This window comes from Pipistrellus kuhlii, unplaced genomic scaffold (genome assembly GCF_014108245.1).
Source record: "Pipistrellus kuhlii isolate mPipKuh1 unplaced genomic scaffold, mPipKuh1.p scaffold_m20_p_22, whole genome shotgun sequence".
Taxonomy (NCBI): Eukaryota; Metazoa; Chordata; class Mammalia; order Chiroptera; family Vespertilionidae; genus Pipistrellus; species Pipistrellus kuhlii.
Window position 1 is genome coordinate 8,490,649 of NW_023425521.1, and position 25,590 is coordinate 8,516,238.

Consider the following 25,590-nt stretch of genomic DNA (forward strand, 5'->3'; position numbering starts at 1 on the left):
TAAATATGGGGAGAAACCAAGATGGCAACATAGGTAAACACCTGAATTTGCTGCCTTGCACAACCACTTCAAAACTACAACTAAGACAAAACAAACATCATCCAGAACCACAGGAAGGCTGGCTAAGTGGAAATTCTACAACTAGAGGGAAAAGTACTGAGACTCAGAGGAGCTGCAGAAGTGCGGAAGTAAAGTGTAGAGGTATGGAGGCGCAAGCACAGAGAGGGCTAGCAACTGAGTAGGTAGCTGGCTTTTTCAATCCGCAGGGAGACACAAGCTCCCGATTGCTCTGAAGTGCAGTTATGGGCAGACTCTGGGGACGCAGACTCATATGGGGAGAAACTGGACTGTCTGGCAGCGGGTGAAACTTGAGGGTGGTTTTCTCTCAGAAGTGCTTGCAGCGATTACCGATTACCGTGGGACCTGGGGGTCTCTTAGGGCAGAGCTGATGGGAAGCCATTATTCTTTGATTTGCCCTGAGACTCCGCCCCACCCCAGCTGTGCATAGAGGGCTTTTGCATATGAATGGCCTGGTCCTTTAAAATCTAAACTTACCTAACAAACTGCAGCTGAGTCAGAAAGACCCAGAACATCCAAAAGAAGGCCCAAGGCCCCACAGCAGCTTGCACTGCTTCACAGCTGGGCCTCATCTGGGCACCTCCAAAACCCAAACAAAGAAATCTGCAGATCTCTCTGTAGCTACTGCTGGGTGGCCTCAGGCAGAGGCTAAATTAGCACCTCCTTGGAGAACCAAGAGCCAGTGTACCCAGGAATCAGAGTATGACCATCCAGATTACAACTCCTCAGATCCATAAGGGACACACTTAGGGGGCAGACTCAGTGAGCACCAAAGCCCTAATGAAGCAAGTCTTGCCTCATAAGAGTGTCTCCATTGTAGATACAGCTGATCCTCACAGCCAACAGGCCTGGAGGTCAATTCCTCCCAGGGATACCAACAACAATCAAGGCTTAACTATAAGACTGTGCACATAGCCCACAAAGGGATGCACCAAGAGTATCCACCTCAGGTAACTGGGGAGGCTGAGCCATTTGGGCCCTATAGGACACCTAGCACACAAAGCCACTCTATCAACACAGGGAAGCAGCCAAAATGCGGAGACCAAGAAACAGGTCACAAATGAAAGAAATAGCAGGCGTCTTCAAACTACGGCCCGCGGGCCACATGCGGCCCGCAGAGGAGTCTGATCCGGCCAGCCAGGTTTTTTGGGCAGTGAGCGCAGCCGAGGTGTTACAGTAGGAATTAGTAGTTCATATAGTCCGGCCCTCCAGCTCTCTGAGGGACCGTGATCTGGCCCCCACTTTAAAAAGTTTGAGGACCCCTGAATAGAGGATATAGAGTTCAAAACCACTGTTCTAAGGTTTTTCAAGAAGTTTATAGAAAAGGCCAATAAATTTAGTGAGACCCTCGAGGATATGAAAAAGGACCAACTAGAAATTGGACTGAAATAAAGAATAATACACAGAGATCCAACAGCAGACTAGAGGATCGCAAGAATCAAGTCAAAGATTTGAAATATAAAGAAGCAAAAACACCCAGAAAGCAAACAAAAAACTTCAAGCAGTGTCACTCACTCAACCAGGTAAGAAATTAAGAGATTTCTTCAGACTCAGGAAAAACAGAAATTATAACCTATAAGAATTAGAACTCAACCCCCATCTTTTTATAATAACTACCTTATTAGAGTTAAAAAAAGATAACTGCTAAATACATTTCTTGAGAACTGTGGGCAAAAATCTGAGATTGTTTTATACCACTATTAAGATCTTTTTTTTTTTTAATTTAAATTCTTTATTTTTTTTAAAAATATATTTTATTGATTTCTTACAGAGAGGAAGGGAGAGAGATAGAGAGTTAGAAACATCGATGAGAGAGTCATCGACCAGCTGCCTCCTGCACACCCCATACTGGTGATATGCCCGCAACCAAGGTACATGTTCTTGACTGGAATCGAACCTGGGACCTTTCAGTCCGCAGGCCGATGCTCTATCTACTGAGCCAAACCAGTTTTGGCTAAATTCTTTATTGTTTAAAGTATTATATAAAACTATTAAGATCTTAAAACATAACAGTTTTAAGGACTTGGATGTTGAGGCAAACTGAGTCCCATCCCTACATTCTGACAATGGCCTGTGTTTACAAAACAATTTATATAACGTCAATAAAAGACTTCAATTAAGAACTTAAAAAAACCACCACATGAATTATTTAAAATCTTTTCGGCCATATTTAGGTCTCAATGGCCCCAAATCTTTTTTGGAACAAGTTAAGGTACAAGCAAGCACACATTATATTCCTTACAAATGAGTAAACTCCACAATTTAACTTAGTAGCAACAATTCAGTGAGATAATTTAAAAAGTTATTTTTATTCTGGAAACAAAGTGTATCTTTGCCTCAATTTCTGTTGATGGAATGAATTATCTCAAAGCTCAACCTTTGCTACATTTATCAGAAGTTACTACTTACGCATTTTCTTCATCAAAATTGGCCCGCTTAGATCCAATTTTATAGAAAGAAGGGAGCTGTGGTGGAGCTGACTTCCCAAATCCAGAAGAAGAGCTGGTTGCCCCAAAGGCACTGTGGGACTGTTGTGGGAGTTTTGGTTCTTCCTTCTTTCCAGCACTAATGGCAAAACCTCCAAAGCCAAATCCCCTTTTAGTGCCAGGGCCACCTTTATTCCAGTTCATGGTGTCAATGATTGATCTGTTAGGAACAAGATACATTAATAGAAATTGAACTTTATCCATTGATTTTATGTCTCTCTCAATCTTTACCTACAATTTCATTCTCAACTTTTGCCTCTCTATTAACTTTAACTTTATACTTCAGATATGCAGCATGCTAACTTCAATGAAATGGTCAGGTTTTCCAAAACACTGAAGTAATTTTTATTTTATTGGACTCTCAGTCTAAATGGGAATGCAACATTTAATATCATTCCCTTTAAAAAGATTTGATTGCTAATTTAGTATTTGTTAAGCTGCAAAAATACTCCTAAAACAACAAACATTTTGGAAGGTCAGATGTGTGGTATTACATTGAAAAGAATTAAGCTCTTAAATTTTATCCTTAAGAAGTTTACAGTCTACCAGGAAAACAGACAAAAAGAAAAACACACAAAAACCACAAAAACAATCTACAACTACAATATCATGTAATGCTTGCTATAATAGAATGAGGTGCTATCGGCAATGCTGTCCCAAAATTAACCATTTTCCTCTGGTGATGACATCTCGAAGATTCAAAGAATCAAAATTTTAAAAATAGTTATTTGTAGAAATTACCTACGTTATTATCTCTACTTATGAACTGTGCATTTATTTAGCAAATGCACACTAGAACAGTAACTAGAAAGAAACCCCTGTTGCCTTTGTGGTTAATTCTATGGTTAAGGGTGCCAAAGAAATTTCCTGAGCTTCAATTCAATCAATTTAAAAACAGTATTTTATAGCATCTTATTAGTCTTGGCTCCAAAAAACCATTTTTATATACAGGTTACCTAAGTTTTATAGAAAAGCAGGAAGCTCAGAAAGCATAAAGGAACAAAATTTACAACTACCTGAAATTTCCTCTCCCAGATATGTATTCTATATTGTTTTTGTTGTTGTTGTTGTTGCTAATCTTCACCTCGGGATAGTTTTTCAGTGACTTTTAGAGAGAGTAAAAGGGCGGGGGAAAGACACACAGAGAGCAATATCTATATGAGACACATTGATTGGTTGCCTCCAGCACCGGCCAGGCATCTTAAGATATGCAACTAAGGTATGTGCTCTAGACAAGAATCTCACTCAGGACGCTTCAGGTCAGAGGTCAATGCTCTATCCACTGAGCCAAACTGGCTAGAGCTCTTCACTATTTTTTAAGTTGTACACACACACACACAATTTGAAACAAAATAAAACCACAGTGTACATATTAGTTACTGATTTCTTCACCTAATGATATACTATGAACATCTGTGATTATCAATAAATATATTTCTCTACTACTGTTTTATAATGTTGTGAAACATATCATATAGCTAAATCTTTGTGCACACCTGAATTATTTCCTTAGGATAATTTTTTAAAATGTAACTGCTTAGTCAAAGGAAAAATGCATTCTAATTATAAAATTTCTAATTATAACTTACATTTATGGAAAAGTGTCATTACACCTTAAGTCAAATAAAAAGGGCATAGAACAAGGTGAACGATATGATTCAACATAATTCAATGTAAAAGCATGTGTAACACATCCAGAGATAGCTGGAGGGCTGTTAATCAAAATGTTAACTGCAGTTTTTTTATTTTTACTTTCATATCTGTTTAAATGTTTACAACTAATAATAAAAATTAAAATGTTTATAATGGGCTCTGAAGCAAATGTAGAAAACGAGTTCCAAAAATGGCTCTCTATGATGACATTGGTGAAAGGACCAAGAATAACACGCTCTACTTTCCTGCTTCTCTTCCCCTCCCTCATCTATCTTAGGTTTTGTTAGAATTCTTATATAGCACTTAGCTCAGTTTTAGTATTAAATCTGATTTATGCTATGTCAATCTTCAACCTTAGGCCACCCTTAGGTTCACAGACGGGTCTAAGCTTGATTTCTCATTCTGGGTGCACGGTGGTGGTGGTGTGTGTAGGGGGCAAAAGGAGGTAATAATCCATTTTTCTCTCTGGAATCAGTGAAAAATATATCCTGAGGCAATTAAAAAAAAAAGGAAAATAAGAGCTGATTATATTAATATCATTTTGATAAAAACGAAAATGTAAACTGCACTCACAATACAATCTAAGTCAGATCTTTTCACTACTCTGCTCAAAACCCTCAGATGGTGCTCATCTCCAGCAAGCAAAAGTGAAATCCTCAAAAAACTAAAAGGTCCTGGTAGTTCTGCTCCTTTCCCAATTCTTTTCTTTTTCTTCCCTGAGCCTATATCCTACCACTCCCTCCTTTGCTCCAGTGCTCCAGAACATCGGGTCCGCTTCCAGGCCTTTAACTTGCTAACCTCTGCCTAGAACATTCCTTTCCCCACACTGGCTGGGCTCACACTCCTCACCTGCTTTCAATCTGCTTAAATATTAGGTTATGTTTTCCTGACCACCCTACTTCAAAATGCAACACCTTCCCATCTTTCAACCCAGTTGTATTTTTTCCTAAGGCACTAATAATAATCTAATTTACAGTATAATTTATAGATCTACTTACTGTCTCTCTTCTCTCCGCTAGAAAGTAAGTTTCATGAGGGCCGGTGGGGGGGGGGGGGCGCGGGAGGGAGGAGGACATCAGACCCTAAAACAGTGCTAAGGAATAGGCACATAGTAGGCATCAATAAGAATATTTCTTAAGTGAATGAATTGCAAATGAGGCCAAAGAATGCCCCTTCTCGGTGAAGGAAAATGCAATATACTTTTTTTTTCACCACTGAGAGCCTGAAAATTAATTTTTGTATGAAACACTTATTGCTCACCTCCTATGTGCCAGAACTGGGCTTGGCTCTGAAAAGTTACAGTGACTAAGAAATAATCTCCCCCTTGTATAAAGGGGAGAGAAGAGATACAGAAACATCATTGCAATAAAACAACATTCAAGGAAGCCAAAGGAAACTGGAGCCTAAAGGAGTAAAGGGCAAACGGGGAATGCTTCACCAAAGTGACAAGGAAGCTATCATTTTCCCCAAACTCTCGACTAGTATTATAGCAGATAGTTTCTCTTTACATTATTGGTACGTAAGCTTGCAACTCCACATAAATTATTTACTCACATCAAGTAGGCCGCAAAAAAAAGTTTGCGTGACGATGTCAATACTAATCACTATCTACTCAAGGCTGCACACAACATCGCCCACTTTGTCATTTACTGTCTTCCGATTTGGCAACTTTTGCCGCTAGAGTTCCCACCCGGTTTGGGGGCTTGCACCCACCAACTGCTGCCGCCTAGGGTAGGCAGAATCCTCCCGGTGGCCATCCCAGCCTCCTCGGAGCTCCGCAACTTGGAAATCTCTTCCGTAGTCGAGGGGGCGGGCGCTGCCTCCGGAAAGCGCCAACGGGGCCTCCGTAAGAGTTGCGGGGAGAAGCGGGAGCCGCGGGAGGGCGACCCGGCTCGGAAGGACCCCTCCAGGCCCCAGCCCCGCACTCCCGCCCCTCCCCGTCTTCCCAGGGGCTCCGCCGACTCTTTGTTAACTGAGGCCGCGGCTCCCCGGCTTTGGCTAGGCCCCGCAGTTTCCGCCAGGGCGACCAAGGCGTCGCGGCCCCGCGTCCAGACCCACCTCGCACGAAACTGCTGCGGCTGCGGCGGCAACTACTCCCGCCGACGCGGAATCTCACGTCCCGAAGTACGCGCGGTCCAGGCCGCGTCCCGCCGCGCTCCTCCTTCTCCGCCCCTTTCGCCGGCGCTCCTCGACCCGTTGCCGACTGGGGGAGGGGATATACACGCCGGACATGCGCAGTGCAGAGGGCGGGCAGAAGGGCGGGGCCTGGGTCTGCGGTTCCCGGAAAGCGCCGCGGGCTCCGGGCCTTAATGCTCCAGGAGAACGCTTCGCAGACCTCTCAGAACGCTCTGCCGGGCTCTGCTGCTGGGTCAGGGGTGTCCATTGCCTGTAGAGGAAATGGGCCTAGGAGGGGAAGAAAGAATGACAATGACGAGGATCCGCCCGAAAATTCCAAGAAAAGGGGACTTGGGTGGGAACCGCATATACACAAAATTGTCGATGTCCCCTAAACGCTGGCCTTTTGCAAATACGACCCGGGCAACATTTCGCCGCGTGCCTCTGGCCGCGTGGTTCCACAGAGCATGGCCACCTTTAGCTTCCGGAGCACCACTTCAGGGTGACGACAACTAGACTGAATCCCAGCGGAGAGGGATGGGATTAGCGTGAGCAGTTCCGGCCCAGGGGCCGAGATTATGTAATTTTCCCAGCAGCCCCAACCTCACCTCCGCTGGGCGTAGGTGCGTGAGGTCTCGCGCGGTCCCGGAAGCTGCGTCCCGCCCCTTCGCCACGCGCAGGCGCGGACGGGCCGCACGCAGTCGACGTAACGGACGGCGGAGGCTACGTGAAGAGTGGGGCGGCGTGAGTGAGCTGCCGGCTATTGCTGTGTCCTAGAGGCACCAGGGGCACTGAAACCGCGGTGACCGCGCAGGCGGCGGCCTGGCCGAGCGGCCCGTGGGGTAGAGGTGGCAGACGCAGGAGCTCTGAGCCGGCTTCTAGCCCCCGGTACAGGTAGGAAGCGGGCCATGGCGTGTTCGTCGGTGGGGCCCGGGCCAGTCCCAAGTGGTCACTTTTGAGTTGCGTGGCCTAGCCCGGTCCCATTTCCCACCAACCCCCTTAGTCAGGCCTGTGGTGACATGCGTCGGTCCCCGCCGCTCCTTCTCGCTTCTCCCGACTTTCTTAAACCAAAGAAGCAAACATAGCCCGCTCCAAGGCCCGTTTTCTGTTGGTCTTCGGGATTGGGGTGATTTTGAATGGTTTTGAGGAACTTCCCCACCGATCTGTGAGCAAATGCCAACCAGAAGCGCAAAGTTAGAGGAAGATTACGGTATGTAGCAGGAAGAATGGGGTACATGTTAGGATGAATTAATTCTCCATAGTGGGGAATAGAGCCTGGTGGTTTGACAGAAGCAACCACCTCTGACTAGTCTTCTCTGAAGGGTTCTAACACAAAACGCGTTTTCATTCAACGTGTGCGTGACTTCCAGAAGTTCCGTAGTCTGGCCACTGTCAAAGGCCTAATCCAAAATGTCAACAAGTAATGATTCTTCCACTTATTCTCCTCTGGTTTTGTAAGTTCAGATCCAGTGAGGCTGCCGAGTGAGCTTGCAGAAGCTAATCAAACCAGACTTGTTAGTGTTTGTGTTCCCTGCCCCAGGAGTCTCATTCTGGCCTGGCAGAGAATTGTGCATTTTAGAATGAATTGACAGGTCAAGCAGGGAGACTTCTGAGAGGGAAGGCCAAGGCACAAATGGCGTGGGTAATTTTAACCTAAATCCTTCCGGGCCCTGGAAGGATCTATGTTACAGTGCTGAGTTATCGTAGAAATGCTTCTATGGTGTGAACATCCTAAGGGGAAATCCAGCTTGAAATGATCAGACCTTTTGGCAGGCAATTGACTGTGTCAGTATTAAGTTTTATTTGCTTCTATTTGAAAAAGTTTAAACCAGATCTGAAAAAGGAAACATTAAAAGTGAAGTTTTGAAATCTTTTTTTAAAAATATATTTTTATTGGTTTTGTACAGAGAGGAAGGGAGAGAGATAGAGAGCTAGAAACATCGATGAGAGTCATCGATTAAGTTTTGAAATCTTAAAGGGTGTTCATAAGGCACAGGGGAAGGAAGCAATGGGACCTGATATTTATTACGTACCTTCTATGGGCCAGGCACACGTCTGTACCGCCCACACTACAGCCCTATGATGCAATGGTATCTCTTTTTTTTGTAAGTGGGGAGCAGGAAATTTTAAGTAATTAACCCAAGATCATATGGTTGGCAAATGGTAGAGCTGACATGAAACCAAATCTACACCAAAGTGCTTGCTATTTTTCATATATCTTCTATTTTGACTATAATAGATTATTAAAGGAAGGTAGGGATGTTTGGAGACACATCACAAACTTTTTTGAGTTTAGTGTTGAGAAGACAGCTATATTTTCCTATAAAATGTTCCAAGATGCTAACTTCAAAGATCAGTTATTGGAAAGGATATACTGTGTGGTATTTCTCAAATCACTTGTGTCTTTAAAAATTTATGAACTTTGTCCAGTTAAAGGAATATTTCTTGAGTAGCCATGGATTGCGAAGTATTGGGCAATAACCTTTGATATTGAGCTAATTCTTTTAAGAATTTATGGTATTGTAAATATGAGATATAGAATATTCACTATTCCAGAGCATCTTGAAAGAGGAGTACCTACTCCCTTGTGCCACTTGCTCACCTCCATTAATACCAAACTTCCTGCATTCTTGCTTCCATCCTTACCACTTACCTGCAGTTGCCAAAAATGATTTCCTTATTAACATTTGGAGCCCTAGTGGTTTTCGCTCAGTGGATAGAGTGTCAGCCTGTGAAAGGGTCCTGGGTTCTTCAAGCCTTGGGTTCAGGCTCCTCCCTGGCCGGGGCCCTGGTTGGGGCTTGTGCAATCAATGTGTTTCTCTAACATCAATGTTTCTCTCTGTCTTACCCTCTCTCTGGGGGGAAAAAAAAATTGAAGGAAAAATATCCTTGGGTGAGGGTTCCCCCCCTCCAAATTTTTTGGCTCATATCTTGAATTTTCTGCAGCCATTAAAAAAGCTCTGTTTCTTTAGAAATGTGCTTCTCCTTTGACTTCTATAATGCCACTTAAAAAAAAAAAATATATATATATATATATATATATATATATATATATATATATATATTAGTGATTTTAGAGAGGAAGGGAAAGAGATAGAAACATCAATGATTAGAAAGTATCATTAATTATGCCGAAACCGGTTTGGCTCAATGGATAGAGCATCAGCTTGGGGACTGAAAGGTCCCGGGTTCGATTCCGGTCAAGGGCATGTACCTTGGTTGTGGGCATATCCCCAGTAGGGGGTGTGCAAGAGGCAGCTGATTGATGACTCTCTCATTGATGTTTCTAACTATCTCTCTCCCTTCCTCTCTGTACAAAATCAATAAAAATATATGAAAAAAATAAGAATCATTAATTAACTGTCTCCTACATGCCCCACACTGGGGATCGAGCCCACAACGCAGGCTCGATCAAAAGTTAAGCAATTCCTGCAGAATAATATAAGAACTCTGGCTTTTACTGCTTTTCATAAAATGATTCTATGATATCTAAATAAATATACCTTCACTGAACATACTACCATGTCAGATATTAAGCCAAGAGAATAAAACATGACTTCCAAATAACTGTAAATTTGCACAAGAATTCAAATTTGCCCTGATCAGGAGTCAACTGTGACTTGGTTCATAGGTCAGTGGTCAACCACTGAGCCATGCTGGTCAGGCAATGCTGATAAGTCTTAAATCTGTCAAATCTGGCCCTAACGGGTTTAGCTCAGTGGATAGAGCATGGACCTGTGGACTCAAGGGTCCCAGGTTTGATTTTAGTAGGGGTTGGGCAGGAGGCAGCTGATCGATGTTTCTCTCTCATTGATGTTTCTAATTCTATCCTTCTCCCCTCTCTGTAAAAAGCAATAAAATACATATTTTTAAAAAATCTGTCAAATCTGTTTTCCTATTCATTTCCAATACCACTGCCAGTTCAGTCGTGTGTGTTTTCTTTAAAAAAAATTTTTTTTTATTGATTTCAGAGAGGAAGGGAGAGGGAAAGAGAGATAAGAAACATCAGTGATGAGAAAGAACGATCCATCAGCTGCCTTCTATGTGCCCCCCACTGGGGGTCAGATCCACAATCCGGGCATGTGCCCTTGACCGGAATCAAACCTGGGACCCTTCAGTCCACAGGCCAATGCTCCATCCACTGAACCAAACCAGCTAGGGCTGTTTTTTTTCCTTATATAATTGTTTCAACCACTTAATCTTTCCTGCTTCAGGTGCCCTTTTCCAATTCACCCTGTGTATGAGCTGTCAAGAGTTGAATTGCAAATCTGATAGTGTCATTCTCCTACTTAAATCCTTTAGTTGATTCTAATTATCCAAACTTATTAGTGTGGTATTTAAGTAAAGATCATTATGATCTGGTCCCTGTTGGCCTTTCCAGCCTCATTTCCCCCTTGAATCGATAATCCCAGCATCATATCAAACTCCTACAATATGTTATTTTAGCCTTTATGCTAAAGTAGTCTTCCATTTGCAGTGCCTCCTTCTTGCATGCAGAAACCATGCTTTTAATTTTTTTAAAAAAATATATATATTTTTTTAAATATATTTTATTGATTTTATACAGAGAGGAAGGGAGAGAGATAGAGAGTTAGAAACATCGATGAGAGAGAGTCATCGATCAGCTGCCTCTTGCACACCCCCCACTGGGGATATGCCCGCAACAAAGGTACATGCCTTTGACCGGAATCGAACCCGGGACCTTTCAGTCCCCAAGCCGACGCTCTATCCATTGAGCCAAACCGGTCCCGGCTTTTTAAAAATATATTTTTATTGATTTTTTACAGAGAGGAAGGGAGAGAGCTAGAGAGCTAGAAACATCGATGAGAGAGAAACATCCACCAGCTGCCTCTTGCATACCCCCTACCGGGGATGTGCCTGCAACCAAGGTACATGCCCCTGACCGGAATTGAACCCGGGACCTTTCAGTCCGCAAATCAACGCTCTACCACTGAGCCAAACCGGTTTCGGCCATGCTTTTAATTTTTTAAAGAACCTTTTCTTTTTATTACAAAAGCACAAAGGAAAATTAGAAAACATAAAAATAAGGCAAAATACCCATAATCCTACCATACAAAGTAATTATTATTTATGTGTAGATGTATATACATCCTTCCAATCTGTTTTGTTTACACATATTTGCTTCTAAAATAATATGGATTCTAACTTCATTTGTAACAATTTTCAATGGACAGAAAGTAAATTTGCTTTTTGTATGTACCTATTGTTTAACCAAACAATTTCAAATTTTCTACTATTATAAGTAATACTGTAACACATATCCTTGAAACTGAATTCTTGTGCCAAGTTACAGTTATTTGGAAGTCATGTTTTACTCTCTTGGCTTAATATCTGACATGGTAGTACACATGTGTCAAACACAAGGCCCGCGGGCCAAATCCGTCTTGCCAGGTCTTGCAATGTGGCCCGCACCGCGCTGTCATCACTGCACTCCGCTGCGTTTCCATCACAATGACAGTTTATGACTGTTCAGTAAACCATTCGGCCCACGATTTAGGCTGGATTTTAGATTTTGGCCCCTTCTCTGATTGAGTTCGACACCCCTATGTAGTATGTTCAGTGAAGGTATATTTATTTAGATATCATAGAATCATTTTATAAAAAGCAATAAATACCAGAGTTCTTATATTATTCTGCAGGAATTGCTTAGCATTTGATGGTTATTGAATCCTTATGTAGCAAAAGTTGCATTTTAGAAAAATGGCCATGACTTTTAGGGAGAGTTTAGACTAGAGAGACCATTTAGGAAAATACTGTGGTTCTTTAGTAGGTGGTGATAGTTTAGATTATGGTGGCTTTGGGAATCAAATGAAATGCCAGGATTTGGTGGCTGATTAGATTTCAAAGGGAAAAGAAAGTGAGAAATTAGATATCTTGCTTTTTTTTCAACAAGTAAGATTGGGGAAATGAGGTTAATATAAAAATAGAGATATTCGGGTACATGTTGATTTTAAGACAGTTGTAGAAGAGGGATCTGTAGACTGAGAGGTGGACTATTTTTGTACAGCCTGTGAACGAAGAGTGGTTTTTCCCATTTTAAAGGATTTTACAAACTTTTTATTTTGTGTTTCAGGTGCATAGCATAGTGGTTAGACAATCATATACTTTACAAAGTGGTCCCTAATGTTTCAGGTACCCACCTGGCCCCATATGTAGTTATTACAATACTAGAGGCCCAGTGCACGAATTCGTGCATGAGTGGGGTCCCTTGGCCTGGCTGGAGATCACCCAGTCCCAATTGAGGCTGATGGGGGCTGGCTGGCCAAGGAAGGACCACGGGAGAGTCCAGAGTGTGTCCGGCCCTCTCGTCCAGTCCCAATTACCAGACCCCAGCAGCAAGCAAACCTACTGGCTGGAGCGTCTGCCCCCTGGTGGTCAGTGTGTATCACAGCAACTGGTCGAGCGGTGGGCCAAAAGTTCCACTCATCAGTCAGACACTTAGCATGTTATGCTTTTATTATATAGGATTATTGACTATATTCCCTATGCTGTACTTTACATCGCCATGACTATTTTTGTGACTACCAATTTGTAGTTCTTAATCCCTTCACTTTTTCCCTCAGGCCCAACTCCCAACCTCCCCTTATACCTCTCCCATCCCCACTCCCACCTCTGGCAACTAAGTCTGTTCTCAGAATCTAGGAGTCTGTTTCTATTTTGTTTGTTCATTTATTTTGCTCATGTATTGTTTTCATTACCACCAACAGATAGGTAGTTATATCTCTTATATCCCTCCCCAGTTCCAATAAAGTTTTTCAAAAAATGCTTACTGAATGCACAGTGTAAATGGAAACCAACCTAAAGATTTTACAGCTAATTAGTGACAGAATCCAGATGAAAACCTAGGTCTCTTTACCCCCACCTCGTTTTTTTGTGATGCTTTCTAAAATGAATAACATTAAGTAAGAGAAAAGTAGGAGAGTGTCATAGATATTGTATATCTTTTTTTTTTTTTTTTTTTTTTATATTTTATTGATTTATTCACAGAGAGGAAGAGAGAGGGATAGAGTTAGAAACATCGATGAGAGAGAATCATCGATCAGTTGCCTCTTGCACACCCCCTACTGGGGATGTGCCCGCAACCAGGTACATGCCCTTGCCCGGAATCGAACCCGGGACCCTTCAGTCCGCAGGCCGACGCTCTATCCACTGAGCCAAACCGGTCCCGGCAGATATTGTATATCTTTTAATTGTTTCCAAATTTGATCAGTGTAAAGAGTAGCAGTCCATTTAGGTTTTGTGTGTTTTTTTTAAGGTGCCATGAAAGTCTTCCTTGCTTTCTGTGTTGTCCTTTTGGTGTTCGGAAGTGTCTCTGAAGCTAAGTTTGATGATTTTGAGGATGAGGAAGACATAGTAGAATATGATGATAATGATTTTGCTGAATTTGAAGATGTCACAGAAGATTCTGTTACTGAATCTCCTCAACGGGTGATTACCACTGAAGATGATGAAGATGAGACTACTGTAGAGTTAGAAGGGCAGGATGAGAACCAAGAAGGAGATTTTGAAGATACCGATACCCAGGTGAGATTTTAATGATTTTTCAGGAAATTGGAAGGATGGGAACATTTTTAATTAGCACTTTTCCTAGACTTTAAAAGTAAGACCCAGATCTAGGGAGACTTTTACTCTCTGGTATCTTCATTTTTGTTTAGTAGGTGGAGTTCTTCTAAATGTTTTGTGGTGTTTTCTCACCTTTCACATTGATGGGAGAATAAATTGTCTTTCTCCTCTTTGGAAAGCCTGGGGTGGAGAATGGGTTCTATGTGTGGGCGGGAATTATATCATTTAGAACTCAGGGTTCAAAAGCATGGGGAGTCACTTGTTAAAAACATGCAGTATCTCTGTGTTCTGTGCTTGTTGCTAACATGTTCTATTTTCCTCTACAATTGTTGCCTACAAAAAAAGAGATAAAGTTGCTGGCGACATTTGTAGGGAAAAACAGATTGCTGCCTCATTTTTGTAGGAGGGAGATACCGAGGGTGAGCCATATGATGATGAAGAATTTGAAGGTTATGAAGACAAACCAGATACTTCTTCTGGCAAAAATAAAGACCCAATAACAATTGTTGATGTAAGTATACAGGATTCTAAATTCCAAACTACCAACAAAATATCTTACTGTTATTAATCCCAGAAATATAATTAGTGACATGTAGCTGGTGTTGATTTAATTGTTGTAGCTATGAAAGAGTTTGACATCAATTCTTCTGATAGAACTCCACACCTGTAGAAGCAATCCCTGTGTTTTTGTTCTAGTCCTCGTAGTTTTATTAAGGAATGATGAAGATGATAGCCATTGGATTTATTTTGGGTTCAGACCAGAATCAAGTTTAATACAAAGGGCTTTCCATCCTTTGATCCCACTTGACTTCACATTTCCTTAAAGAGTCTTTTACAAAGCCAGCCTGGGAAATCAAAATGGGCATATTTTTCAAAGTATAATCATATTTAGTGTCAGTATCTAAAGTATCCCTTCTGTTTATGGGTCTTCTCATTGTCCTTCATTCGATGAGTTAGTATCCATCCTTTAGCTTCAACTAACATTAAATAGAATAATTGTTTTTCTTTAGGTTCCTGCACACCTCCAAAACAGTTGGGAGAGTTATTATCTAGAAATTTTGATGGTGACTGGTCTGCTCGCCTACATCATGAACTATATCATCGGGAAGAATAAAAACAGTCGCCTTGCTCAGGCCTGGTTTAACTCTCATAGAGAGCTTTTGGAGAGTAACTTTACATTAGTAGGTAAGTTAGGCTAATAGAAGACCTGCTGTGGGCTTGGAAAACATCTAATAAGAACTGTTTATTCCCTTCAGTATAAGTACCTAACTGCTCTCGGGGAATGATGAAGAGGGTGCTTTTTTATTTTCTTTCCAGGGATCCCATTTTTGTTAGGTTTTATAATATATGCTGAATAATTTGTATTTATGAAATGATTTTCTCATCTGCCATTAACATTTGCTGAACAATTGTTTCAAAACATTTGGACAAGAGTCTGGCTGAAAGCGAGGAATTTTAACATTTAAAGTAGCTTGATAAATACTTTCAGTTCATCTTTTAGAAATTAGAATACCCTTGGGTTCTGGGCACTTGAGTTTTGGGTCCACTGCAGAGGGGTGTACACTGAAGTAATTAGAGAAGCCCTGCAGTTGTATATAAGGAGTAAGGTGGACTTGCACTTTCAGCCTCTGTTTGGCATTTAAACACTTTGTTTCCCTTTAATAGTAAGCATGCGCTAGCTACTTTGCATATATTGTTTCTTATTTAAACTGTAACAATACTGTCAGTTGGAAAGGTTCTTTTTCCCTAAAGAGGGGACTGAAATCCAGAAATGCTATTTTCTTGCAACCATATTAAACCTAGTCTACATGCTTTCAAATTCCATGCTCTCTCTGCTGTACCGTATTATTTCACCTGGACATTAGGAAAATAATAAGCCGCCTTTAATGCCTTCCACTTCCTCTCATGTTTTCATTTTGGTGTGTTAGTCTTGCTTTACCTTGTGAGGTTCAGCACTTCCTTTCATACACTTAATGAAATGAGAAAATGGTTGGAATTTTAGCTTTTTCTAGATCTAAAATACAGCTCTTTATACCACTATTATCATTTTGCTGTTGAAAAAGCAAACTTGGTCAAAGTTAACTCAGTCATGGTGAGTGTTAAATAGTTTGTAGTTATGGTATTTTTTTTTTATTCATTACATTGGGAGTATTTTTAACTTTGGGAGGAAACATTTAAACTGATTTTGCTCCATTTTTTTAACTGCTCTCAAGAAACTTGCAAGCTGTCTTAACTAACAAGTACTAGTAATGCTAGCATATGATTTTTTTTAAGGAGACAATAAGAGTTTTAAAAGTAAAAGGAACAATGCCCATCTGTTGTCATCCATGTTCAAAGGAGAGTTCTCTACAATCTCAAAGTATTGCCACCCTAAAACTCTAATCATGGGGTGAGGGTGGAGGAAGGAGTGTTGATTAGGCCTCACCGCTTTCAGGGAATCACATTAAGTGGTTTACTCCTAGGGGATGATGGGACAAACAAAGAAGCCACAAGTACGGGAAAGCTGAACCAGGAGAATGAGCATATCTACAACCTGTGGTGTTCTGGTCGAGTGTGCTGTGAGGGGATGCTTATCCAGCTCAGAGTAAGTAGGGAATTTCTGGTGCAATGTATGTCTTCCTTTTGGTTTTTTCCCAATCCTCTAAATTTAGTGTCTTCAAGACGGTCTAAAAGTCATCTACTAACTAGCAAATGCCAAGTATATTTGAAATATCTGATTCCATCTCCAGGGTCTCTCTAACTGGAGATTACAACTGTTCTCTTTTATTTTTCCAGTTCCTCAAGAGACAGGACTTACTGAACGTCCTGGCCCGTATGATGAGGCCAGCAAGTGATCAAGTGGTACGTATTCTTCTTGCTGTTTTTCACTATACAGATTGAATTCTTAATTCCTTAGAGCTTATTCCATTCATTGTTTAGATCCTGTTTGGAGTTATTGACAACTAATGTACTTTGTCAAAAAAATGGGCCCTTCTCTATTTGCACAGACCATTGTCCACTGAGCTCCTGGGGTTGAGGTGCATGTGATTAAGTCAGTTTACCTGGATAATGTCTCTTTTGATTAATAGCAAAGTCAGCTGATTAGGGACCTTCTGCTACATAACAGCGTCATGGGAGTGATATCCCACCATTTCACAAGTCCTGCTCACATTCAAGGGGAGGATGTACCTATACACCAGGGGAATCTTCAGGGCCATCTTAGAAATAGGCCTGTCACAGAACCTAACATGTGAGTTTTGTTGTTGTTATTCTTGTGTGTGTGTGTGTTTTTTTAATAGCAAATAAAAGTAACCATGAATGATGAAGACATGGATACGTATGTGTTTGCTATTGGTGCTCGGAAAGCCCTGGTACGACTGCAGAAAGAGATGCAGGATCTGGTACGTTGATTATTCCAACTCAAATATACATAGAAACTGTGCCTAATTATTACATAGATGTTCACCTTCAAAGCATAGCATAATTAACCACTTTGAAATAGGTTAATTTCAAATTACATATTCTCTTGAGAAGAAAATGTCTGCATAATAAAATGTCACATCTTACTTTCAATTACTTCTTCCTCTAGAGTGAGTTTTGTAGTGACAAACCTAAGTCTGGAGCAAAGTATGGACTGCCAGACTCCTTGGCCATCCTGTCAGAGATGGGAGAAGTCACAGAGGGAATGATGGATACCAAGGTAAGTGTAACAGAAGGGATATATTTGCAGATATTGGCATTTACAAGGTACTCTCCCTAAAAATCATGCTGTATGAGTTCATCATTTAAGACAGTGTATTGATTATGTATTCCTTTCCCCAAAATATTCTAATTCTTTCTTTAAGCAACAGATTAACTTGTCAAAAAAAAATGTATAGTGAAGAAGTTCTCTCTAAATCAAGAGCAAATTGTTCCTAGGATTGCTGATGATTTTCAGATATTTTTAGAAAGGACTACAACTTTAATCTTTATCACCATGTCATTTAGTCCATTATTTTACTTTCAATTAGTTTAAGAGAAGAGGGATGTATAGAGAGCCATTTTTTTTCCTATTGGTTGTATAATGGTAACAGCACATCTTAATATCATAAAAATGTAGGCTAGCTCAAAGACATTTATAAATGTAAGTTCAAGGTGATATGTTCATGTAGAATCTCTTGAAATTATTTTAGATTTTATCTCCACACTTTTATTCTTATTTAGAACATTACTTTGAGACATATTTTCAGCTGCTCAATAAGAATACTTAAGCATTGGTATTACTAAAGAAAAGGAACTAGTTTCATTATAGAGAAATTCCTTATCTTATTTAAATTTAATTTTTTAAAAGCTTTAGCCTTGCCCTAGCTGGTTTGGCTTAGTGCAATGAGCATCAGCCTGTGGACTGAATGGTCTGGTTTGACTCCAGTCAAGGGCACATGCCTTGGTTTTAGGCTCCATCCCTGGTTAGGGTGTTTGCTGGAAGCAGACAATCGATGTGTCTCTCTCACATCGATGTTTCTCTGTCTGTCTCCCCCCCCCCCTTCCATTCTAAGAAAAATAAAATAATTTTTTAAAAAAGCTTTAGCCTTAATGACATTGTACAATAATGAGGACTGACAAGTAAATATCTTTTTAATATATATATGTGTATATATATATATATATATATATATATATATATATATATATATATATATATGTGTGATATATATATGTATATATATATATATATATATATATATATATATATATATTTAATTGATTTCAGAGAGAAAGGGAGAGGGAGAGGGAGAAACACCAATGATGAGAGAGAATCATTGATCAGCTGCCTCCTGCATGCCCCCTACTGGGGGTCCAGCCCGCAACCCAGGTATGTGCTCTTGGCCAGAATTGAACCTGGGACCCCTCAGTCCGCAGGCCAATGCTCTACCCACTGAGCCAAACCAGCCAGGGCAAGAGTAAATATCTTTATGAAAAAAAGGAAGTACATTAAACCCTACTTTAAATAATTTTCTCTATTTCAGATGGTCCACTTTCTTACACACTACGCTGACAAGATTGAATCTGTTCATTTTTCAGACCAGTTCTCGGGTCCAAAAATTATGCAAGAGTACGTATGAAATAAAAATACTGAATATGATTTTCTTCTTTAGCTTTCTGTGTTAAAACACCTGCAAGATGCTTCAATTTCCTTTGCCATATGAGTGAGGGAAGTTCATGACTCCCAAGTTTCCTTCTGCTTTGACTGCATGCATCAGGAAGGTGGTTGGAAACCTATGGGAGATAAACAAGCCTCCCGGTTTGCATGTGTCGCTGCATGTGTGCACCATGCACTCAGTGACGTGGAAGAGAATCTTATAAAATGGCTCATATAAGAGAATACAGTTTCTAATCTCTGTCCTTCATAGTATATGTCCTTTTCCCCCCCTTTTTAAATTTGATATGAATCTATAATGTCTGATTGCAAATCTGGCCTTTTCTGGCTTCTGTCTTTGTATAGTGGATGCTTATATTTTTTCCGAGTGTAGGTATTATCAAACATGTTCAATACCCGAAGTAATACTTATAGTAATGTATTTCAAATGTACGTATTCAGGGCTTGAATTTGTTGTTTGAATTCCGATTTGTTGTTGTATGTTCCCATTTCAGGAGAACATACTTATTTGAGTTCACCCTTGGTGTAGAAATGGTTCTGGCCTAAATTTTTGATTAAGGGCTACTCTCTCATAGGCTGTGGAATTGAGTACAATTAAAAGCCATTCTGGATTTTCATTGTGTGTCAGAATTACTCAGGTCCTTCTGCCTTTAGATGGTGTTGCATCGTCCTTGCCCTGCTTAACTCAATATCAACACCATGGGCAAAGTACCACATTATGGTAACTGGAGCCTTTTGGGGTGGGGGAGAAGCGAGTTAATAAAGATTACAAGGGAATCTTTGGTGAATCGGAACTAAATTATATGTGCTATAGTTGATTACTTCTAAATTTATTCTAAGCTTGGCTCAAAAATAAGATACTTCATTATAGGAAGGAAGATAAAATAGGAGTTGGAAATAGAACATAGAAACTCATCAAAATAAGCAGAAATGTTATTTAAAATATGGGCCTCTTACTTAAATATAGGCTTATTTCTTCCCCAGGTGAGATGGAATATATCTTGGAGGTATTCAAATAGAAAGGTCACTTGGGAATGCATTCATCAGATAGGCAAGTGGGTCAGGCTCTGAGATTTTGACTTGGGGATGCCAACCCAGATACTGTGCTGACTAACTGTAGGTGTCTGTCCATCTAAGTGACCTGGGTAATTTACATGCACAGAGAATATCCTTCTAAATAGCCCTTTCTTCCACGGCAGGGAAGGTCAGCCTCTGAAGCTGCCTGAAACTAAGAGGACTCTACTGTTTACATTTAATGGTACGTATTCCATGTCTTGCTGGGTTCTTTGTTTTCCGAGAGATGATCTTAAGGAGAGTATTGTTCCATCCTAAGTGACAGCTATAAAAAAATATATTAACTCTACCTGGTTTGGCTCAGTGGATTGAGCGTCAGCCTGCGGACTGAAGGGTCCCAGGTTTGGGTACCTGCCTGGGTTGTGGGCTTGATGCCCAGTGGGGGGCATGCAGGAGGCGGCCAATCAACAATTCTCTCTCATCAATGTTTCTCTCTCCCTGCTTCTCTGAAATCAATAAAAATACATTAAAAAACAAATTATATTAAAACAAACCCCATGCCTGCTTTTTGCTGTTGTGTTTCTTCAATAAGAGATCCTTGTATATATATATATTTTTAAACGTTTCCTTTTTTTTTTTTTTTTAATATTTTTATTGATTTTTTTAGAGAAGAAGGGAAAGGGATAGAGAGCTAGAAACATCGATGAGAGAGAAACATCGACCAGTTGCCTCTTCCACACCTCCTCGCCACTGGGGATGTGCTGGCAACCAAGCTATATGCCCTTGACCGGAATCGAACCTGGGACCTTTCAGTCCGCAGGCCGACACTCTATCCACTGAGCCAAACCGGTTTCGGCAGGTTCTTGTATATATTTTAATTTTTTATTTTCTGTTGCATTTTAGCTGCCTAAGAAACATGAAGAGTTTATTAATAAAAAATAAAGAGTGGGAGTTGGTGACTCAAATTATTAACCCTCTGTTAACTCGATAGGAAATGGCTTTGTTTTTCAGCGCCTGGTTCAGGCAACACTTACCCAAAGGATATGGAGGCTTTGCTGCCCCTGATGAACATGGTGATTTACTCTATTGACAAAGCTAAAAAGTTCCGACTCAACAGAGAAGTAAGACTTCAGCCTTTATTATAAGTTGGCACTTGTTATTTTTTTCTTCTGGGGGAATCATCTATCCAGGATTTCAGTGATTGTATCTTTGCTACTTTACTTGAAATTGCTAAATGGGATTAGTTTTATGAAAGAATACTAAATGGGCTTTTGCTTCTATTAGATTAAAATGGATTTCTTATGAAATTCTTTGTTTCTTGGGGAAAGGGCAAACAAAAAGCAGATAAGAACCGAGCTAGAGTGGAAGAGAAATTCTTGAAGTTGACACATGTGCAAAGACAGGAAGCTGCTCAGTCTCGGCGTGAGGAGAAGAAAAGAGCAGAGAAGGAGCGGATCATGAATGAGGAAGATCCTGAGAAACAGCGCAGACTCGAGGTAAAAATGACATAATCTGCCCTAACCAGTTTGGCTCAGTGGATAGAACACCAGCCTGCAGATTCAAGGGTCCCAGGTTTGATTCCAGTCAAGGGCATGTACCTTGGTTGTGGACACATCTCCAGGAGGGACAGGAGGCAGCTGTTCAATTTTTCTCTCTCATAGATGTTTCTATCTATCTATCCCTCACACTTCCTCTCTGTAGAAAATCAATGAAATATATTTAAAAAAATATATTGCAGTCTTTCAAAGAATGTGTCTTTTTGTATTTGTGCTTTTTTTGTTTTGTTTTTTTTCTTTCCCAAGGAAAAGAATCCTGGGCAAGAGAGAAAATAAGATAGGCTGCTAATAAGTTGTACCAATTTATACTTTTTTTTTTTACTAGTATATGATATGAGAGCTCCTCTTTATTCATATCTTTATGACTAGTTCTGTTTTTAAATTTTTATTTTAAAATTATTTGTATATTTTTTAATCCTCATCTCAGGATGTTTTTACTGATTTTAAAGAGAGATAGAGGGAGAGATAGATATTAATCAGTTGCCTCTGGTATGTGCCCCAACCAGATCAAACCCAAGTTGGAGCATCTTCCTGATAAGCCAGGGTTGCAGGTTCAGTCCCAGTCAGGGCACATATAGGAACCAACCAATGAGTGCATAAATTAGTAGAAAGAGCAAATTGCTATTTCTCTCTCTCTCTCTCAGATCAATTTTTAAAAGATCTTATGCTTTTCTGAAGTACAAATTTTTGGTAAATTTATATAATTGTTAGGTTGAAAATTGACCTAGTGTTTCCTGGGTATAGGAAAAATCAGACCAGACTTAACAAAGCCAACTTACAGTATTTAGCTTCTGATTTGAGATGGTAGTTACCTTTGCTTCATTTCAGGTTAATTTTTGTTAACCAATGTAGATATTAGCACTTTTTATAATTATCTTCTGGAATGTTATTTATGGTGTAAGTCTAGGTTTTTGAGTAATATTATAGGCAGTATTCTAGTTTTGATTTTTTAAAAATCTGTGCTTCGAGCTTAGTTTGGATTATTTCTGTCTGTCTCTCTAGGAAGCTGCCTTGAGACGTGAGCAGAAGAAACTGGAAAAGAAGCAAATGAAAATGAAACAAATCAAGGTGAAAGCCATGTAAAGCCATCCCAGGGATCTGAGTCCTGATGCCACCTATCAGCTCTGAATTCACAGGAGACATAAAAAATACCAGTCCATTTCTCATCTGAAAGTTCAAACACTCCAAGTGACTGACATTCTTATTTCATCATCTGTTCTGTTTTTGGTTTGGAGTTTTACAGAAGTTAGAAATACATTGGAAGGACTGTTTCAGTAATTTTCTTCCAGATAATGACATTATTTTGATTATTTTACAAAAGGAATGATATATGAACTATGTAGTTTTAAAATTCTTTTAAAATTATAACATGAATCATCAGTGCTTTTAGTGCTATTATAATTTGAAGAAATATCATGAGTTTATAGATAAACAATTAGATTGTTGCTTTTTGTTTAAATTGGACAGTTGAAATGGCTATAAAGAATGACCCTAAACCAAGATTCCACAAATAACAATAAACACTGCTTGTTTTCTTCTGTGTCTACATCAAACTTGTAAAAAAATAAAACTTAGAACACTATCTGTGGTGTTGAAATTTCAGGGACTCAAAACAGTGTAGTTCACTGTATGTTTTGTAGGTAGAGAGGGTGCTGATGACAGTATTATAGCATATCTGTAGATGTTAGGGTACTGACATGTACTGGAAAATTCTACAGATAGGTAGTACAGGAGCAGTTTTCTTCTTACCTGATACCATAAGCTAATGACATTGTGAATGCTGTATTTTAAATGTTGTAGGTTTTCTTGAGTTAAATGCATGAAGTTACCTGCTTCACTTAGAGCAGATGAGTGGTCTATGTGAAGTCACAGACGTTTTCCTTCTTGGTTGCCTCACCTTATTGGATGTTCATGGAGAAGTTCTCTGTGTTGTGGCTGTGTCCCTTTGCTTCTCCTGCTTTTATCTCTTCCACAGCTGAGGCTGGGTATATTCTTTTAGAGAAATAGCCATGAATATGTATAAATACACTTTTAAAAATCAGCTTTCCTAATTGATTGAGAGTTCTGCTTCATGAGCATGGGTGGGGAACCTTTTTTTCTGCCAAGGGCCATTTGGATATTTATAACATTCTTGGGCCATACAAAATTATCATGTTGCCCTAGCTAGTTTGGCTCAGTGGATAGAGCATTGGCCTGTGTACTGACGGGTCCCAGGTTCGATTTCAGTCAGAGACACATGCCTGAGTTCCAGTAGGGGTTATGTAGCAGGAGGTAGCTGATCAATGCTTCTCATCATTGATGTTTCTATCTCTCTCCCTCTCTAAAATCAATAAAAATACATATTTTTAAAAATTTATCGTGCTATGTTTGGTCAGACATTTAATTAACTCATCCCTAATGCCTGGCAGGGCCAGACCAAATGATTTCATGGGCCTTATATAACCCTCGGGCCAGACGATCCCCACCCCTGCTCTGAGAAAGGAACTCCTGGGGGAGAGGCCCATTCATCTGCACAAGCATTTAGCTTGTTCAGATTTCTGCATTTTATAAATGCTTCCTAGTAAGAAAGCATTTTTTTTTAAGTCACTGCTTTACCAGATAATTTTTGCTGGGGATGGGAAAGGGTTGGGTTTTTGGTGGGAGAGGGGTGGGCGGGTATTTTGTTGCTGATGCTTTATGTGCAGGTGTGTTCTGAGGCAATAAGTTGCTGTGGAAACAGAATGTGCTGCTGCCTTTGAAACTGCATGGAAACTTTTCACATGGGTTTTTCTCTTAGTTAATGCAGAAATGCGTCAGCTGGGGGGTGCAAATGTAATTTTTTAAAACAGTTTGTGAAATTAAGTTATTAAAATAACAAAACAATACTATATAATCAAGAATTAGTCTTGTTTTACAAACCTTTAAAATACATTTTAGAAATCAAAATTGATATGCTTAGCTATCTTTAATAAAAGCTTTCTTAAAGTCCCACACATTTGGGCCATGGCAGCTAATTTTGTAATTTAAGCATTCATATGAATGGTAATCTATGGACATATATTAAACTCATTGACAAAAATCTCAGAGTGCCGCCTTTACTTTTCTTGGGTTTCTCTCCAACAGTATAAGCCCATAGGAATGTTTTTTCTGTTCAATAAAAATCACTTAAATGCTTTTCCTTTGAAAGAGTTGGCCTTGACAACTATCCGTTAATTGTTGCCAGTTTTTAAAATATTTCTGTTTTTAGAGCTCCATCTGTTATTGATAGGCTTCTCCCTGAAGTTGTCCCCCCCTTGAGTTAGAGGACACGGTAGGAATCAGGACAGAAAGAAGTGAATGTTGTTAACTGTCACACATTGGAAAACCACTAAGCTCTCCAACATTGTCTATACTGCCTGGGCACTTAGCAACGCTGAAACAAATGCTGGACTGGGAAATAAAACCTGGGTTTTAGTGCCAACAAAACCAGTAACAAATCCTTTGACTTAAGGCAGTGGTCTGCAAACTCATTAATCAACAGAATCAAATATCAACAGTACGACTATTGAAATTTCTTTTGAGAGTCAAATTTTTTAAACTTAAACTTAAACTTCTTCTAATGCCACTTCAAAATAGACTCGCCCAGGCTGTGGTATTTTGTGGACGAGCCATACTCAAGGGGCCAAAGAGCCGAATGTGACTTGCGAGCTGCAGTTTGCCGTCCAGACAGGGCAAATCCTTAACCTCTTTGAGTCTCTGTTCTGTTCTTCCTTCTATAATACAAAGTAAGGATAGTGTAATTATTTTCTCTATCTACTTGGCAGGTGTATCAACACCAAGACAGAGTACCTGTAAAATTCTCTTCTAAACGATAGCATTGTAAAAGTGTTAGGGGTGTGCCCCAGCCAGGTGCTCGGTCGGAGTGTAGTTTCATACACTCAAAGGTTATGGGTTCAATCCCCAGGCATGGCACATACTTAGGCTTCGGGTTTGATCCCCAGTAATGGAGCGAACAGGAGGCAACTAGTGG

The 25,590-nt window shown here is 40.1% G+C and overlaps 2 protein-coding genes across 8 annotated transcripts in view; one reads left to right on the forward strand and one right to left on the reverse strand.

Moving 5' to 3' along the window:
* Positions 1–6,899, reverse strand: part of DDX42 (DEAD-box helicase 42) — a 31,533-nt gene extending 24,634 nt beyond the window's left edge. For 4 of the 6 annotated variants that reach the window (XM_045586320.1, XM_036451595.2, XM_036451596.2 and 1 more), the window contains exons 1-2: positions 6,276–6,435; positions 2,488–2,724 (exon numbers count right to left, since the gene is read on the reverse strand). In XM_045586320.1, coding sequence (XP_045442276.1) covers positions 2,488–2,708 — 221 coding nt within the window. In that variant the 5' untranslated portion in view covers positions 2,709–2,724; positions 6,276–6,435. The other 2 variants (XM_045586318.1, XM_045586319.1) reach the window with 2 other exon arrangements.
* A 130-nt stretch (positions 6,900–7,029) lies between these two features.
* CCDC47 (coiled-coil domain containing 47) lies at positions 7,030–23,184 on the forward strand. 2 transcript variants are annotated; one of them, XM_036451606.2, is made up of 13 exons: positions 7,030–7,226; positions 13,609–13,877; positions 14,320–14,427; positions 14,927–15,101; positions 16,379–16,500; positions 16,692–16,757; positions 17,195–17,296; positions 17,485–17,595; positions 18,902–18,987; positions 20,232–20,290; positions 21,058–21,167; positions 21,375–21,542; positions 22,605–23,184. In XM_036451606.2, exons 2-13 carry the CDS (start codon positions 13,614–13,616, stop codon positions 22,683–22,685), a joined length of 1,452 nt encoding a protein of 483 aa, XP_036307499.1. In that variant the 5' UTR covers positions 7,030–7,226; positions 13,609–13,613; the 3' UTR covers positions 22,686–23,184. The 2 variants fall into 2 exon arrangements, with proteins under 2 accessions (XP_036307499.1, XP_036307500.1); XM_036451607.2 differs by lacking the exon at positions 7,030–7,226 and having other exon boundaries at positions 13,591–13,877.
* The last annotated feature ends 2,406 nt before the right edge of the window (positions 23,185–25,590 follow it).

Excerpts from the sequence above, each read along its gene's own strand:
- CCDC47 (XM_036451606.2), top strand. The coding sequence starts at position 13,614 with ATGAAAGTCTTCCTTGCTTTCTGTGTTGTCCTTTTGGTGTTCGGAAGT. Across the intron at positions 18,988-20,231 it reads GGTCCAAAAATTATGCAAGA|GGAAGGTCAGCCTCTGAAGC; the intron begins GTACGTATGAAA and ends CTTCCACGGCAG. Across the intron at positions 21,168-21,374 it reads AGTTCCGACTCAACAGAGAA|GGCAAACAAAAAGCAGATAA; the intron begins GTAAGACTTCAG and ends TCTTGGGGAAAG.